Source organism: Rana temporaria, chromosome 4, assembly GCF_905171775.1.
Source record: "Rana temporaria chromosome 4, aRanTem1.1, whole genome shotgun sequence".
Taxonomy (NCBI): domain Eukaryota; kingdom Metazoa; phylum Chordata; class Amphibia; order Anura; family Ranidae; genus Rana; species Rana temporaria.
In genome coordinates this window covers 101,499,514-101,514,283 of record NC_053492.1, presented here as the reverse complement: position 1 = coordinate 101,514,283, position 14,770 = coordinate 101,499,514, and the positions used below count along the sequence as shown (strand labels likewise).

At 43.1% G+C, this 14,770-nt stretch overlaps 1 protein-coding gene across 1 annotated transcript in view; it reads right to left on the bottom strand.

Annotated features, from left to right (window-relative positions):
- Positions 1-1,324: 1,324 nt before the first annotated feature.
- Positions 1,325-14,770, bottom strand: part of HS6ST1 (heparan sulfate 6-O-sulfotransferase 1) — a 145,597-nt gene continuing 132,151 nt past the window's right edge. The window contains exon 2 of the mRNA XM_040348684.1: positions 1,325-2,312. Coding sequence (XP_040204618.1) covers positions 1,604-2,312 — 709 coding nt within the window. The 3' untranslated portion in view covers positions 1,325-1,603. The remainder of the gene's footprint in view (positions 2,313-14,770) is intronic.

The window sequence follows — 14,770 nt, the reverse complement described above, 5'->3', positions numbered from 1 at the left end:
CTGAACTAAAAGCAGGTTGAGAAGAAAAAAGGTTATTTTAATCAATGATGTGTTCATTAGAAACCCATTATATTGTGTTCAAGCAGTAACTAATGCAAGTACCTGAATTTAGGGTGAAAGGGGAGAACCAGCACAACGAGCCTGTAAAGCCTAGTGCACACTATCAGTTTTTTTTTCTCCATCCCAGCAGTAAATCTACAGCAGCCCCCCCAGAGCCACCGTGTTCCACCATCGGTCGAATGACGATAGGCATGCCCCTTTGACAGAAGCCAGCCTGGCTGCCATACACATGGGCCAAATGTCAGCCGATTCTATTGAACCGGCTGATACTGCTTAGTATCAGTTGAGCTGCAGTGCTCATATGGCAACAAGGAATATGCTGGCAGGAGGAAAAGCAGAATGGCAACAAATCTAGCAGTCCGCCACACCTTCTTGATTGTCCAATCACAACCTGGGGAAGGACAAGACTTGGTAGTATTTATTAAAGGGGTTTTAAAGGTTTGTTTACCGTGTTTCCCCGAAAAAGTCACAGTAGGGCTTATTTTCGGGGTAGGTCTTACCATGTAATGTGCTGTCTTCTCTCCCCCTCTCCCTCCCTGCCAGGAATCCCCTGTGTGATCCGAGTTAAAATGCTTGTAAAATCCTATAATCCTCTCTATTACAGTATTATATAATGTACAATGCGCGTGTTCCTGTAATATAATTGTGCCAAATACCTTTGTTATAGCGCCATTCTGCGCTTCTGTGACCCGCCGGCGCTCTCTTCCCCACAATTATATTACAGAAACACACACATTGTACATTATATAATACTGTAATAGAGTGGATTTTACAAGCATTTTTAACTAGGGCTTATTTTCGGGGTAGGGCTTATCCTGGGGAAACAGGGTATTTTCTAAATAGGTTCCTTTAAGCTAATGCATTGTTGGTTCACTTACCTTTTCCTTCGATTTCCCTTCTAAATGTTTTTTTTTTGTCTGAATTTCTCACTTCCTGTTTCTCCTCAGTAAGCTTGCCCCCATCATCCGAGCCGTTCTGGCTGGGGGTTAGTTAGCCTGAACAGCTTACTGAGGAGGAACAGGAAATGAGAAATTCCGACAAAGAAAAAAAAAACATTTAGAAGGGAAATCGAAGGAAAAGGTTAGTGAACCAACAATGCAATAGCTTAAATTTAGAAAATAAAAAAACAAACCTTTACAACCCCTTTAACCACAGTAGTACCAGCAGGTCTCCAGGATGACCATGCTGTGTGGCAGGGCTGTGTAAATCTTGGGACTAAGTGGGCAGCAATGTAAATCGTTTAGCAGAGAAAACAGCTCTCATATGGATTTTATCTGTGTATTTAGCCTTTTGACTGAAGTTCAGCTTAAAATGTTCTACAAGAAGAATTTGTACAATGAAAGTGCTTATCTAAAAGAAGACTGCCCCTTTAAATGAATGTACATTGCCCCACATAAACATGAACAGTTTCCAAAGCTTTGAGCTCTGTGCTACAAACATTAAATAAAAAGTGTTCTTATTTATAATGTTCAGTATTTTTATACAAGACAAAATAACAAAATGTGAAACCAGTTTCTCCAGTAGTATAAAAGTCCATGTTGGTCTACCATTTCTCTATAATATGGCTCATGTAGTCTTCTGTAGGCCAGCGCACTTGGTCCTCAGCTTCCTCCTTGGCAAAAGCCTCGTTGGACCTTTGCAGAAGTCTCTCTTCCCGGTGCTTTTTGCGTTGCTCCATTCTCTCCACTTGCCTCTTGAACTGATAGCGTTGCTGAAAGAGGTCCTTTGCATAGTCATACAGCTGCATGTCTAAGTCGTTAAGCTCCTCAATCCTTTGGATAGTGCCATTGTCCAAGTCAACCCCACCTGCCCGAGTGTTGTTGTATTGCATGAAAGGCCTGATGAATTTCAGATTAAAAGTCCTCTCAAAGAGATACTGAGTCTTTCTCTGGAATTCCGTGAGGCCAAAAAACGCCATGTCCTTCAGGTTCTTTTTGGCGCTCTCCAGGAGGAGTTGAGCTCGCTTGTTGTCTGGAATAAAGGACATATTATAGCATCCTACAAGGCTGAGGTCCGCCAACATCCTAACCTGGCGATTGTTGGCCAGATTGTAGGGACATTCCATGAACTCTTGTAATGTGCACCCTGACCAGTCCGTGCCTTCATAACAGGTTGGCAGCTCCTCCGGTGTTGGTGTCCTTCCATCACACATGTGAAGTGAGGTCTTCCAAGTGGCTCCTCGTTGTACATGCCGCCACTCACTAAGATATCGTGACACAGGATCTCTCAACAATGTGATGTAATAAAATTTCCTGGAAAATGAAAGAACAGAAAAAAGGAAACATCAGGCAACTGTAACTAGAATACAAGGCAAGGAGACATCATGACTATACTTGCTCAATAATTCACAGAAAATAAATGATTCATTTTTTTTATAATATATAGAGAATACTAATACACACACCCATCTCAAAAAAATAATCAGATGGTAGAAGATCAATGATATATTACTTTGAACATTTTAGAATCGACATTAACTCTGTAAACTATTCTTTGACAGAATAAAGGGTAAGTTCACCAACAATAAAAAGGTGAATGCATGCCCCACCACACATAAAGGCTATGATGCCACATGCAGTCAGTGTAGTGATCCATACATCACAATACCCAGAGTGACGGTCATAATGCTTGCAATGGCATGCTCTCATTGGTTGACCTAGCCACGCGACCATGCTGAGCAATAAAAGACTCTTCTGAGGCTTCTTGTCCCAGTAAGGTGTGCCAAAAGAAAACTTCTCATGAGTAAGCACATTCAAGTTGCCATGCTGATCAATGAGTGTTTGCCTTAAGGCCCATACACACGGTCTGACTTTGACAAAACTTCCAAATTAGCAGGCTTTTCAAAAAAAACCCGACCGTGTCTACGCTCCATCAGACAAACGTTTTCCTTTTTCATCGGACAAATGTTCGCTCTGCAAACGGACAAACTTTTCGGCAACAAAAGTCTTACGGCGCAAAATCTTCTCACGTGTACAGAAGTCCATCGGACTTTGGTTCCGAGCATGCGTGTTTGTACTTTGGACTGTTAAAATCAACCAACAATAGCAGAAGTTGACCAAAGGGTGGCGGTAAAGAGCAGAAAAAACACATGATTATGGGAACGTTTGCTGAAAAAGTCCTGCCGTGTGTATGCATACCAAGTTCACGGCCAATGCCCTTCAAACAAAAATCCCCAGAAAAGTTTGAAGTCCGATTGTTTTTTTAGGCTTTAGGGAGCACTACTTGCTCTAGCTTTGTGTATTGCATCGGCAGCAGGGTCCGGAGGTGTGGCCAGGATAATTGGAGTTAGTTCACCGTTTTTGTGAAAAGGTGAACTTACACTTTAAAGAATGAAGTGGGAATTAAAAAAAAAAAACAACTTTATAGTTCTAGGTTGGGGAAAGCTAAACCAAACTTTCAACCAAAGGAATTCTATGGACCCGTGTGTGATAAAATGGGAATGTTTGCAGGTATACAGAGCACATATAAGATAAGAGTGTAGATTAGTCTTGTATGTTGGTCAGTCCTGACTTTATGATGGATTGCCTGTTCTATGATGGGGGCTCAGATGCCGATATTTTACCCCCTCCCTTTAACCACAGACCAGATACAAGATGAATACACATGCGCTAGTCATTTTCTGGCAACCAGTCTTCTCTGCCTTACAATAACGTTGGTTGGGCTCCCAGTTACTAATGCCTGTAGGTTGCTGGGATTAAATGAAGCATGATCCTTTTTTGAAGTGGAAAGGTGAGGAGCTGGTCTTTACTCGGGATTGTGCAGAACTAATACGTTTACACAGCATGGTAAGAAGTGGCTTGTGCATCCACCCCGCCTGAAGAATGCATGAAGGTATGCAAGATAAAAGCAAGGAGAACTGCTCATTTATCAGCATCCAGCAGAGGGATTTTTATAGAGGTGGGGGGTTGGGTGGATTACAGCAATCGTACAGGGAGAAAGTTAACCGATGACGCCTACAGCACTTATATTTTAGGCTGTAGAAGATGGGCAACACAGGGTTAAATCTATTGCCAACAGCTCAAACAGATGTGCCTGCATTCATCCATATCACCACGTCTTGAGTACCTGTTGCAAATTTATTTTTCGCAATTGGTTGATGTACTATTACAGTAAAAGGCTTGTTTTATAGTAACACTGAATGATTAGAGATTCTTCCTCCTTGCATACCAATGAGTACATCCAGCACTCTTGTATGCCTAGTACTACTGGAGAGTTAAAGCTGAACACATCAGGGTTTGACAAATTTGCTTGGAATCTAGGAGCCAGCTAAAAAAGTTAGGAGCCAGAAAACGCGCCCCGTCCCGCCAAGCTCACGCGCAGAAGCCAACACATACGTGAGCAGCGCCCGCATATGTAAACGGTGTTCAAACCACACATGTGAGGTATCGCCGCGATTGGTAGAGCGAGAGCAATAATTCTAGCCCTAGACCTCCTCTAACTCAAAACATGCAACCTGTAGATTTTTTTTTTAAACGTCACCTATGAAGATTTTAAAGGGTAAAAGTTTGTCAGCATTCCACGAGCGGACGCAATTTTGAAGGGTGACATGTTGGGTATGAATTTACTCGGCGTAACATTATCTTTCATGATATTTTAAAAAATGGGGATAACTTTACTGTTGTCTTATTTTTTTTATTAAAAAAAGTGTAATTTTTTCCCCAAAAAAAGTGCGCTTGTAAGACCGCTGCGCAAATACGGCGTGACATAAAGTATTGCAACGATCACCATTTTATTCTCTAGGGTGTTAGGATAACAAATATATATAATGTTTGGGGGTTCTAATTAGAGGGAAGAAGATGGCAGTGAAAAATAGTGAAAAATTACATTAGAATTGCTGTTTAACTTGTAATGCTTAACTTGTAATACCAACGGCCACCACCAGATGGTGCCAGCTCACATCTGGTGGTAATAACTTGTAATACCAACGGCTCACCACCAGATGGCGCCAGCTCACAAAAAAAAACAGTCGCCAGGACCCTATTTCCAGTCGCCATGGCGACCGGGATTTGTCGAGCCCTGATATACATACATACATACCACACACACACACACACACACACACACACACACACACACACACACACACACACACACACACACAGTCTTTCACACTTGTACAGATTCCTCTTCTGTACAAAAAAATCGCTTACTCCGATTTCACTGCACACTGTAAGCTTATAACAGTGTGCACTTGAATCTGCAGCAAGTCGAACTAAGCCCATGTACTTTCCTAGCTATAGGATGTCCAGGGACATCTATCTCTTTCCTACCCAGCCTTATTGTACCTGGTCTACTCCCATTTATTCGTTAGGTTTCAGTTCTTTCAATCATGGAGGTCCAGCATCACATGTCCGTATTCCCTAGGGTGGCCTGCATGCAAATGCAGTGCGTCTAGGAACACAGATTCCTCCCAGTGATGGCGAACCTTGGCATCCCAGATGTTTTGGAACTACATTTACCATGATGCCCAACTACACCGCACAGTGCATGAGCATCATGGGAAATGTAGTTCCAAAACATCTGGGGGTGCCAAGGTTCGCCATCACTGCTCCAGATGAACATACTCCCACCAAAGCATTTGCCAGCCTGCTTGTTCCATCAGGGCTGAGGACTGCTGTGATGTTTGCAGAAAGCAATGTACAGCACCCTGCTTGCCCCTTCCAGTCATTATGTTTGCATTGAAAAAATTGAAAGGTTTTATTTAAAAATGTAATTCGCAACATAAGCAACAAAAAAAAAGCTTCTGCATCGATATTTTCTACTTGCCAAACTTTTTTTTTAGAGTAAAGAAAACTTTAGTCTAAATTAAAAACTCTTCAAGTTTAAGTGCAGGATAATATATTAAGGAGCTCTTTACAATCACTACATACTACTCGGCAGTCGGCACCAAGTAGAAAGATGGAAAAATTCAACATTAGCGGCTCTTCCATTGTCAGGAAGGAACGGATAGCCGCACACTATGGACGATTCTTCTGTACTACAATAGGTGAACAGCTAGCAAAGCAAATTATAGGGGCAATTCTTACTTAGCGAATATTTATAAGAATATGCAGAGGTTACTGAAAATCACATATCAAAGTGGCCAGCAGATTCAGAGATGGAAGCAACTAAATATATTTTGCATATGTTGACTGTAAAAGTTCAGCATGACCACACCTAATCCAACATCCAAGCTTTCGGCTCCTCTCGCGTAAAGGACTTACAGAACGTGACCGCGAGCCGAGCCTGCCCGACTATACCCGAGTGTACTGCGCTCAGTATATGGCGGCGCAGTGGTTCAAACACAGCGCGGGAAGCGGGTATCGGCGTATATCGCGCACAAATGATTTTGCCCTGATTTTCAGGGCAAAAAAAGTGCACGGTATACGCCGATAAATACGGTATGTGTAAATGGTATTGCATGTGAAAGCTACTGTTGCGATTCACACACGCTGCACTACGTAACCAGGAATTACACCATTATTTATTAAAGTTACGCTAGCTTTATACAGGAGGCTGTAAAGGTTCAGTAGCAGCTAGCGTCGGTTATGAATGAACACAGGAGTAATGGTGAATGATCAGTGAGTGATCGCTCCCTAAGGAAAGGGCCCCTTCCCCCAAATCTCCACCCCGAATATCCATGTACCCACAGCAGCTGGTGGGAGGGGGGGGGGTTGTCAGACACACAGCAGGGGGAAACCGATGTGGGCAGAACAGCGAAGGGCAATTACAGGAACGATGCCCTGAGTGACTCTCCCTGCAACAGCTGAAAGCCAGTGGGAGGGAGAAGGGGAGAGACCGGCTTTTAGCTGCTACAGGGAGAGAGACACAGGGCATTGTTGCTACAATTGCCCCCCCCCCCTCCACAAGATGTAAATTGGGGCTTCACATGTACATTTTTTTTCTGCAAATGCATGGGATAAATGTGAAAACTGGTTAATTTGGCATGTGTGGCTACTAGCTTGAATATGTGCTGGGGAGATTTTAGTACTCTTGTGCACTGGTCCTACCCATAAGCGCCTTTCTTTTAGGTAGTTCTAGATATGCTATATCAATATACATATATCCACACATACTGTATATAATATTTAGAAAGAGAAAATCCAAGTAGATAGGCTATTCCACCATTAACTGGGAGCTTCAATTTTATCCATGCTATCTGGGGAGTGTGTTGGGCAATTTTTGTAATTTTGTCTGCATATTCCGCCGTTTGCCTGGCGTTCTACTTTAAACAGAACACAACACTTATTAAAATACAGTGTGGCAATTCACACAAAGAACGTGTTTATAAAATGTGACTCCAGGGGTCATTTTATTGTTCCGCATCTGACTATACTGCTATTTACAACAGGCTAGAGCTCATTATACTTTCCAGGATTTCATATAACTGCAGCTTCTCTGCTCCTTCGGAAATGAGAGTCAGGCAGCAGAAAGGTCAAGTGCTGAACCTTTTTGTGTCAGCTTTAGCGGTAAACTTTCCCCCATACAGCCGACGCATGAAACATTCTTCCCTCTTTCACGTTCCTTATTTTTATGGAAAAAACAAGGAAATAAAGCTTGAATATACGATTGCAAAATATCTGGTCTAAATCAGCTTTACTGAATAATTCAACTTTATTGCAGAACCCGCATACAGAGGAAGTCAAAAACCAAGTCAACGGGTTAATGGTGGGACTCGGTTTGAAATGTCAATCAAGTCGTTCGTCCCTTCAACATGCCACACTGTAGCTAGTGAAATGGCATGTGTTTATGGCTTCTATGACCTCATAAAATATGTATTACCTGGTCAATAAAAGCTATGAAATCCTAGCACAGTTAATGAAGGGGTCATTTAACCAAATGAGGCATATGCATTAACGATATGAGGTCTCCTCCAAAACTCCACTTCATTTATCAGAAATCACACCAAGCGACCCAAGCATTTTTGCTTGAAGAGGACAAAGCGCTAAAATTTTTTAAAATAGTCAAGTTATATTTATAATCTGGGGAATACATGGCTCAAAAAACAAAAAAAGCAAACAAAAATAAAACCAATTTGGGCTCTTTCACATGGAGCGGATCTGTATTGATCCGCTCCGTTAGCCCGTTTGGCTCAGCGGGGATTCCTCCGTAAATCCCCGCTGAGCTGTCGGCGGACAGGGCGGTCCCCGCACACAGTGCAGAGACCGCCCTGTCTCTTCTCTGCTCTCCCTTATGGGGAATTGGATGAATACGGACCGTGTGTCCGTATTCATCCGTTCCGCCGGACGGAAGAAAAATAGGGTTTTCTTCCGTCCGCAAAAGCGGATCTTTGCGGACGCGGATGGTTGCGGACATTAGCGGATGCATCATCCGCCAACGTCTGCAATCCCATAGGGATACATTACAATTCTGTAAACGGACTTGTAATAAACGGACCGTTTGTCCGTAGGTGTGAAAGGGCCCTTTGGCTTTGTCAAACTTAAACGTTTACATTTTGCTTCCATCATGACTTTTGGGGTAATTTATCAAAAAAGCAACGTTTAAGTCAAACAAGTGATTTTTCAGCAAAGGCTGGTGAAGCGAAGGAAAAGAGAAATTACCATTGATTTGTTGGCGTTATTCCCACCTGCCTTTTAAAGTCCACGACATACGGCTTTTACATTAAAAAGACCAGAGTAATCTTTTAGATTTTTTTTTTACAATTGTGTTTCCGTGTTAGATTAAACTAGTAAAGTCGTCCGGGAAGCTTGTGGCCATTTCCCTGTCACCACCGAACTTCAGACTTAATCAGAAAGGGGGTAGGGTGTAAACAGGAGGGAAAATATGGCAGTTTTGGGGTGTAAACATTGGCATGTTTTTCATGCATTAAATCGGGGTTCTCCAAACTTTCTAAACAATGGGCCAGTGTATTGCCCCTTAGGTAGGCCATACATGGTGCAATCATCTTTCCTGCAACCACTAGTCCAAGCACCCAGGCTGACCAAGTACCCAAGCAATAACTGCATCTCACTGTGCAGCCGATACATTTTCCACCCAGCTCTTTCAAGTCTCAATTGACTTTTCAAACTGGGTGGCCCTGAAAGGACTTAGCAGCAAATAACCAATAATTCGAACCATATATAGCTAGTTTAAAGGAAATAAAATATGACCTGCTGGGTATCCTTGGGGGGGGAAAGACTTTAAAAGGGGATGTAAAGGTTAATTTTTTTGATTTTCTAAATACGGTAGGTTCCTTTAAGCTAGTGCATTGTTGGTTCACTTGCCTTTCCCTTCAATATGTTTTTTTCTTTGTCTGAATTTCTAACTTCCTGTTCCTCCTCACTAAGCTTTCCCCCCATCATCCGAGCCTTTGTGGCTGGGGGTTAGTCGGCGTGCTCGCCCCCTCCCTTGGTACTACATCCCTGTAGGGAGATGCAGAGTTCATAGCATCACCCCACAGGGATGTAGTCCCAAGGGAGGGGGAGAGCACGCCGACTAACCCCCAGCCACAACGGCTCGGATGATTGGGGCAAGCTTACTGAGGAGGAACAGGAAGTTAGAAATTCAGACAAAGAAAAAAACATATTGAAGGGAAATCGAAGGGAAAGGTAAGTGAACTAGCTTAAAGAAACCTATTTAGAAAATAAAAAACAAACCTTTACAACCCCTTTAAGAACGGAGTCCTAGCACACCACTGCTTTGAAATATGATGCAATGCCAGCTTTCATCTGAAGGTGGCACAGCAAACAAACCTGCAGCTCAAGATTACCAGATGACTGGTGCTGGAGGAGGCCCACGCTACCGCATTTCACTACCCTGGACAATTAGCACTAACAGCTTTCTAAAGGACTCCATCACTAATGTATATTAGATAATAAAAGACAAGCAGAAGAAGAAAAGAACGTGGGGGTGAAGCAGGTAGGATGGCAAAGTGTGTTATTTAAGCAGTTCTATATTATCAGGCTCTGGAAATATGCAATAAAATTTGAGTTAATGAACAGGTGCTAATGAACATCCTTTGTTGTGTTAATTCAAAGTAAATAAGTGCAAAATCAAAGGAAAACCCAGTGCAGATCTCACTAAAGCTGCAGGCAGGGGAGTTTATGCACTCAGACCAATTAGCACCTCAGAGAACAATATCCAGCAGGCAGTCTTGTCACTTGAAAATACAGTACACCATTATCTTGTAACCAAATGACATTACAGAGGACACTGATCGGGCATGGAGTTCTGCTCTACCCACATAATGATGAATCAAGGGCAAATTACGTATGCAACTGCCCAATAATTCAGCCCATGTCTGTCACGCCTTAATATAGTCTTCAGCAGAAGTAAACCCTAATAATTTAACATCTTTATTTGCTCCTTTTTTTTCCCATTGAGGCGCATACAAATGAAGAGTTATTTATGTTTGAGAAGTGCAAAAAACACTTGTTCATCTGGTCAGAAATTCTAAGCTGTCCTGTCTATTTTTCCTATGTTCTCAAGGAGCCTAAAAATGGGTCCTCGCAGTTCTCATCTTGGACTACAGAGCAATTCTTCATTATTCTGTTGTAGAGATGGGGAGAGGGGGGTAGATGCAGTAATTTAGCAAAAGACAACTGGGGCAGGGCCAACACTTTGCCATTGCAGTCCACAAAATCATGTGTGCTACCAGCCAACAGGGCCCAGGGCTTGTTCATGCCAGCAGTTGCACTGGACAGAGGGCTGCTGATGTGCACTGGCATGGAAAACGAGGAAGATGCATCAACCCCCATGCATCACACTGTTTACATTACAAATAGAAGATTGGAGGCTATGCGGTTTTAGTTTCATTGTGGTGATGGCCCCATCAACATTCTGGCCCCCCCATCACATATCCCAAGAGTCTGCAGGAGCCCATTCACAGAACGGTCGGGGGAGGACGCCAGGATTCTTGAACCCGGAAGTAGCAGCCAGCTGAAGAGGACCAAGATGGTAGAACAGGAGATGGTAGCACCTGCAAGCTAGGGATGTTCAAACAAATGGCCTATGGACGAGACCTACTGCATTCAACATTCTGGCCCCCCCATCACATATCCCAAGAGTCTGCAGGAGCCCATTCACAGAACGGCCGGGGTGGAGGACACCAGGATTCTTGAACTCAGAAGTAGCAGCCAGCTGAAGAGGACCAAGATGGTAGAACAGGACATGGTAGCACCTGCAAGCTAGGGGTGTTCAAACAAATGGCCCATGGACGAGACCTACTGCATTCAACATTCTGCCCAGATGTTAACTTTATTCTAAAACTGCTAATAGACAGGAGGATAAGAAGAAAATTGTCTACACGCACGATTACAAACCATCCCACATCATATGATCCTAGGGTACATTTTAGATACCTCATGCCCCATTTTTCACATTTGGGAGCCAAAGGCTGCGACTTATTAAAATTGCATGGGACTCCCACAATATTCATAGGGAGAGATTTTCTGCCATTGGCTATAGCGTTGCATGGACACCCAATTGATCCTGCAAAAAAAATTCAGGAAAGTCTGACAAATTTCAAGTCTATAAAACCTATTCAACTATTTTATTGGTTTAAATCAAAGCCTGCCACAAACTAAAGGGATTGTGCCCAAGAGCACCAGCTGAACCACATACTTGGCCTTCAGGTTTTAAAATGAATCTACCAATACATGTTTCAGCACTCAGGGTGGTGTTATCCATCAGGGAAGGCATTTGGGAAAACAAAGGCTACAACTTCAAAGCCAAATGCTGCATCCCATGATTAAAGGCATTTATTTTTGGATAGACTTGAGGGTTCTTATTGCTGCCTGTGCCCATTTGAAAGATCCACCCCCTATATCTGTCCTGGTTACCATTATTGGCAAAAGTGAAAGAAATCCCCAAATTTGGGGTGTCACCAAACAGGAATAGAAGGGATTTCTTCCAATGGATGTACTCACTTTGGTGACCATGAAGGATTCCCAAACTTTGGAGGGATTCCCTCCAACTTTTTGTTTTGGATATGGGACAGGGCGCAAAGGGAAACCTCCCAAATAGGGGAGAAAAATAAATAAATAAAAATAAATAAATAAAATGCCGTTGGTTCCACTTTAGGTTCAGCATAATGTGACAGGGTAGAGGCAGAAAATAAATCCAAGTTAAAGTTAAAATCTGAACTTTACCCATAACAACTTGATAAAAAATACCGTAATTCTTAAAGCAGGGAACATACATTGATAATTATGCCATCAAAATTAGTGTGTGGTGTAAATTGCCTCCAGAATTACCCCCGTTTCTTCCTGCCAGAGGCTGCCATTTTTCTAAAGCCCAGGGCCCCAGCAGTAAGTTAAAAACTAGAAGTGAACCCATTGATTTGATGGTTTAAAAAGAGAAGGTTACATTCGTGGAATGCCAGGATTGCCAACTGTCACATTTGCTTTTGTCCTCAACCAAACTGTCAAAGCATCAAATGGTTAGCGGTATAACTGATCACATGTGCAGCACTATGGCAGTTGTAGATCAAACAGAAGCAGCGTCCTTGTCTAAAAAGGATAAGAGAATTTAAATCTGTTATTTTCCGCCCACCGCCGCAAAAAATTAAAAGCCAGCACCTACACATACTGCAGCTGCCGACTTTCAATAATAGGACACTTGCCTGTCCTGGAGTCCAGCGATGTTGGCACCGCAGCTGATGTTTTTATCAGCTGTCGGGTACTGCGGCCACCTTTGTGGGTAAGGGAACCCAGCAGTGTAGCCTTACGGCTTCACACCGAGAGCCCTACTGCGTATGCGCAAGGCGAGGCTCCTCTATCCTACTGGCCTGCAGGGGAAGGAGGGTGGAGCCGAGAAGTGATGTCATGGGCCGCAGCTCGGATTCCCAAAAGTAGGAACAGAATACCTGTCAAACACGGGTATCTTCTCAGCCCCTCCCCCTGAAAGGTGCCAAATGTGGCCCCCGGAGGAGGGGAGGAGACAAATCAGCAGAAGTTCCACTTTTGGGTGGAACTCCGTAGATCGGCCTCTGCAAACTCAGCAGTGCCTAAAAATTCCTAAAATTGAGTGCAACTGATCATGTTAGCATGTGCAGATCTGAGTGAGTCAATGTAATACTGGATTTTAAATAGAATAGACACTTATTTTTAAATGTTTTACAGCCATACCTGCAAAAGGGGCCAGCCTGAAGTCTTCTGGCAGGACTTCATTTTCATTAAACTTCAGCAGGGAAATCTAAAAGGGGTTGTAAAGGAAAATAGTTTTTTTTCCCCCTAAATGGCTTCCTTTACCTTAGTGCAGTCCTCCTTCACTTACCTCATCCTTCAATTTTGCTTTTAAATGTCCTTATTTCTTCTGAGAAATCCTCACTTCCTATTCTTCTGTCTAACTACACACAGTAATGCAAGGCTTTCTCCCTGGTGTGGAGAAAGCCTCTTGAGGGGGCGAGCAGGCAAGTCGGGACACTCTACTTTGCAGATCGAGAAAGGAGCTGTGTGTTAGTGGGTGTCCTGACACTCCTGCTCGCCCCCTCCCCCTTCAAGAGGCTTTCTCCACACCAGGGAGAAAGCCTCACATTACTGTGTGTAGTTTCAGACACAAAAACAGGAAGTGAGGATTTCTCAGTAAGAATAAGGACATTTAAAAGCAAAATCGAAAGATGGGGTAAGTGAAGGAGGACTGCACTAAAGGTAAAGGAAGCTATTTAGGGGGGAAAAAAAATAAAAAAATTACCTTTACAACCCCTTTAAGTCCTCTTCCCTGCCACGCAGGACTGTGCTGTGTGCAAGTTTCAAAGCAGTATGGAAAGAAACAAATCCTTTGGCAGATACAAATGCTCTCTCATATTTGGGGAGAATAGGTAAGTGGGACGCCCCGATTGTTGCCATGATCACCAAGTGCAGCAGTTATGATGCTATAAAATAGATTTTAAGCCCTGTACACAGACGCTGCGTGTTGGGCGGTTCAACAGAAATGTGTAAAAGCACTCGGTCTGACAGAAGCCGGCCCTTTTGGTCAGCTTCTGTTGGACGAGCATGCTGGAAAAACCAGCAGCCGACTGGCTCCCGTTCTCAGCCAATGGTGGAGAGTGCTGATCGGCGTGTTCTGGCAGGGGAGCCCCTCCCGTCAGAATACAACAGCTCAGCGGCGGAGATAGCCGTACTAATGTCGGATCATTAGATCGGACAGTTTTTTTTTTGTTCTAACCCGCTGGGTTGAAGGAAAGAAAAACTAGTAGTGTGTACAAGTAGTGTGGGATGACAAGCCATCTTGCCCCTTTAGACAACTCTAATGTAGGCAATTTGATTGGAGACAGTAGTTTCTTCTAAATCAATTCTCTAAGCGAGGGTCTATCTATTTACACCATTTTTGCATGAGCCAAATTGGCGAATTATGTAGGATATAAAGCAATTGAGGGCCCATATGAGCAAATTGAATCTACCAATAACTGACAAACAGTAATTTATGCCAGCTTTTGCATTCTCGCATATGTAGTTAGTCGTTTGCCTGGAGCTTTCAATAAATACAACATTTAATTTGAAGACATTGTAGACTTATGACGTGTACACATGTTTGGAACTTCCAACAAATGTTCGATGTGAGCTTGTGGTCAGAAAATCCGACCGTGTGTACGCTCCATCAGACATTTGCGGTCAGAATTTCCAACAACAAAATGTTGGAGAGCGGTTTCTGAATTTTTCCGACAAAAGTTTTGTCGGAAACTCTAAAACGCCTGTAGCCAATTCCAACGCAGGCTCGGAATTTCCAACAACATTTGTGTGACTGTGTGTATGCAAGACAAGTTTGAGCGAACAATCCGTCGTAAAAAAAA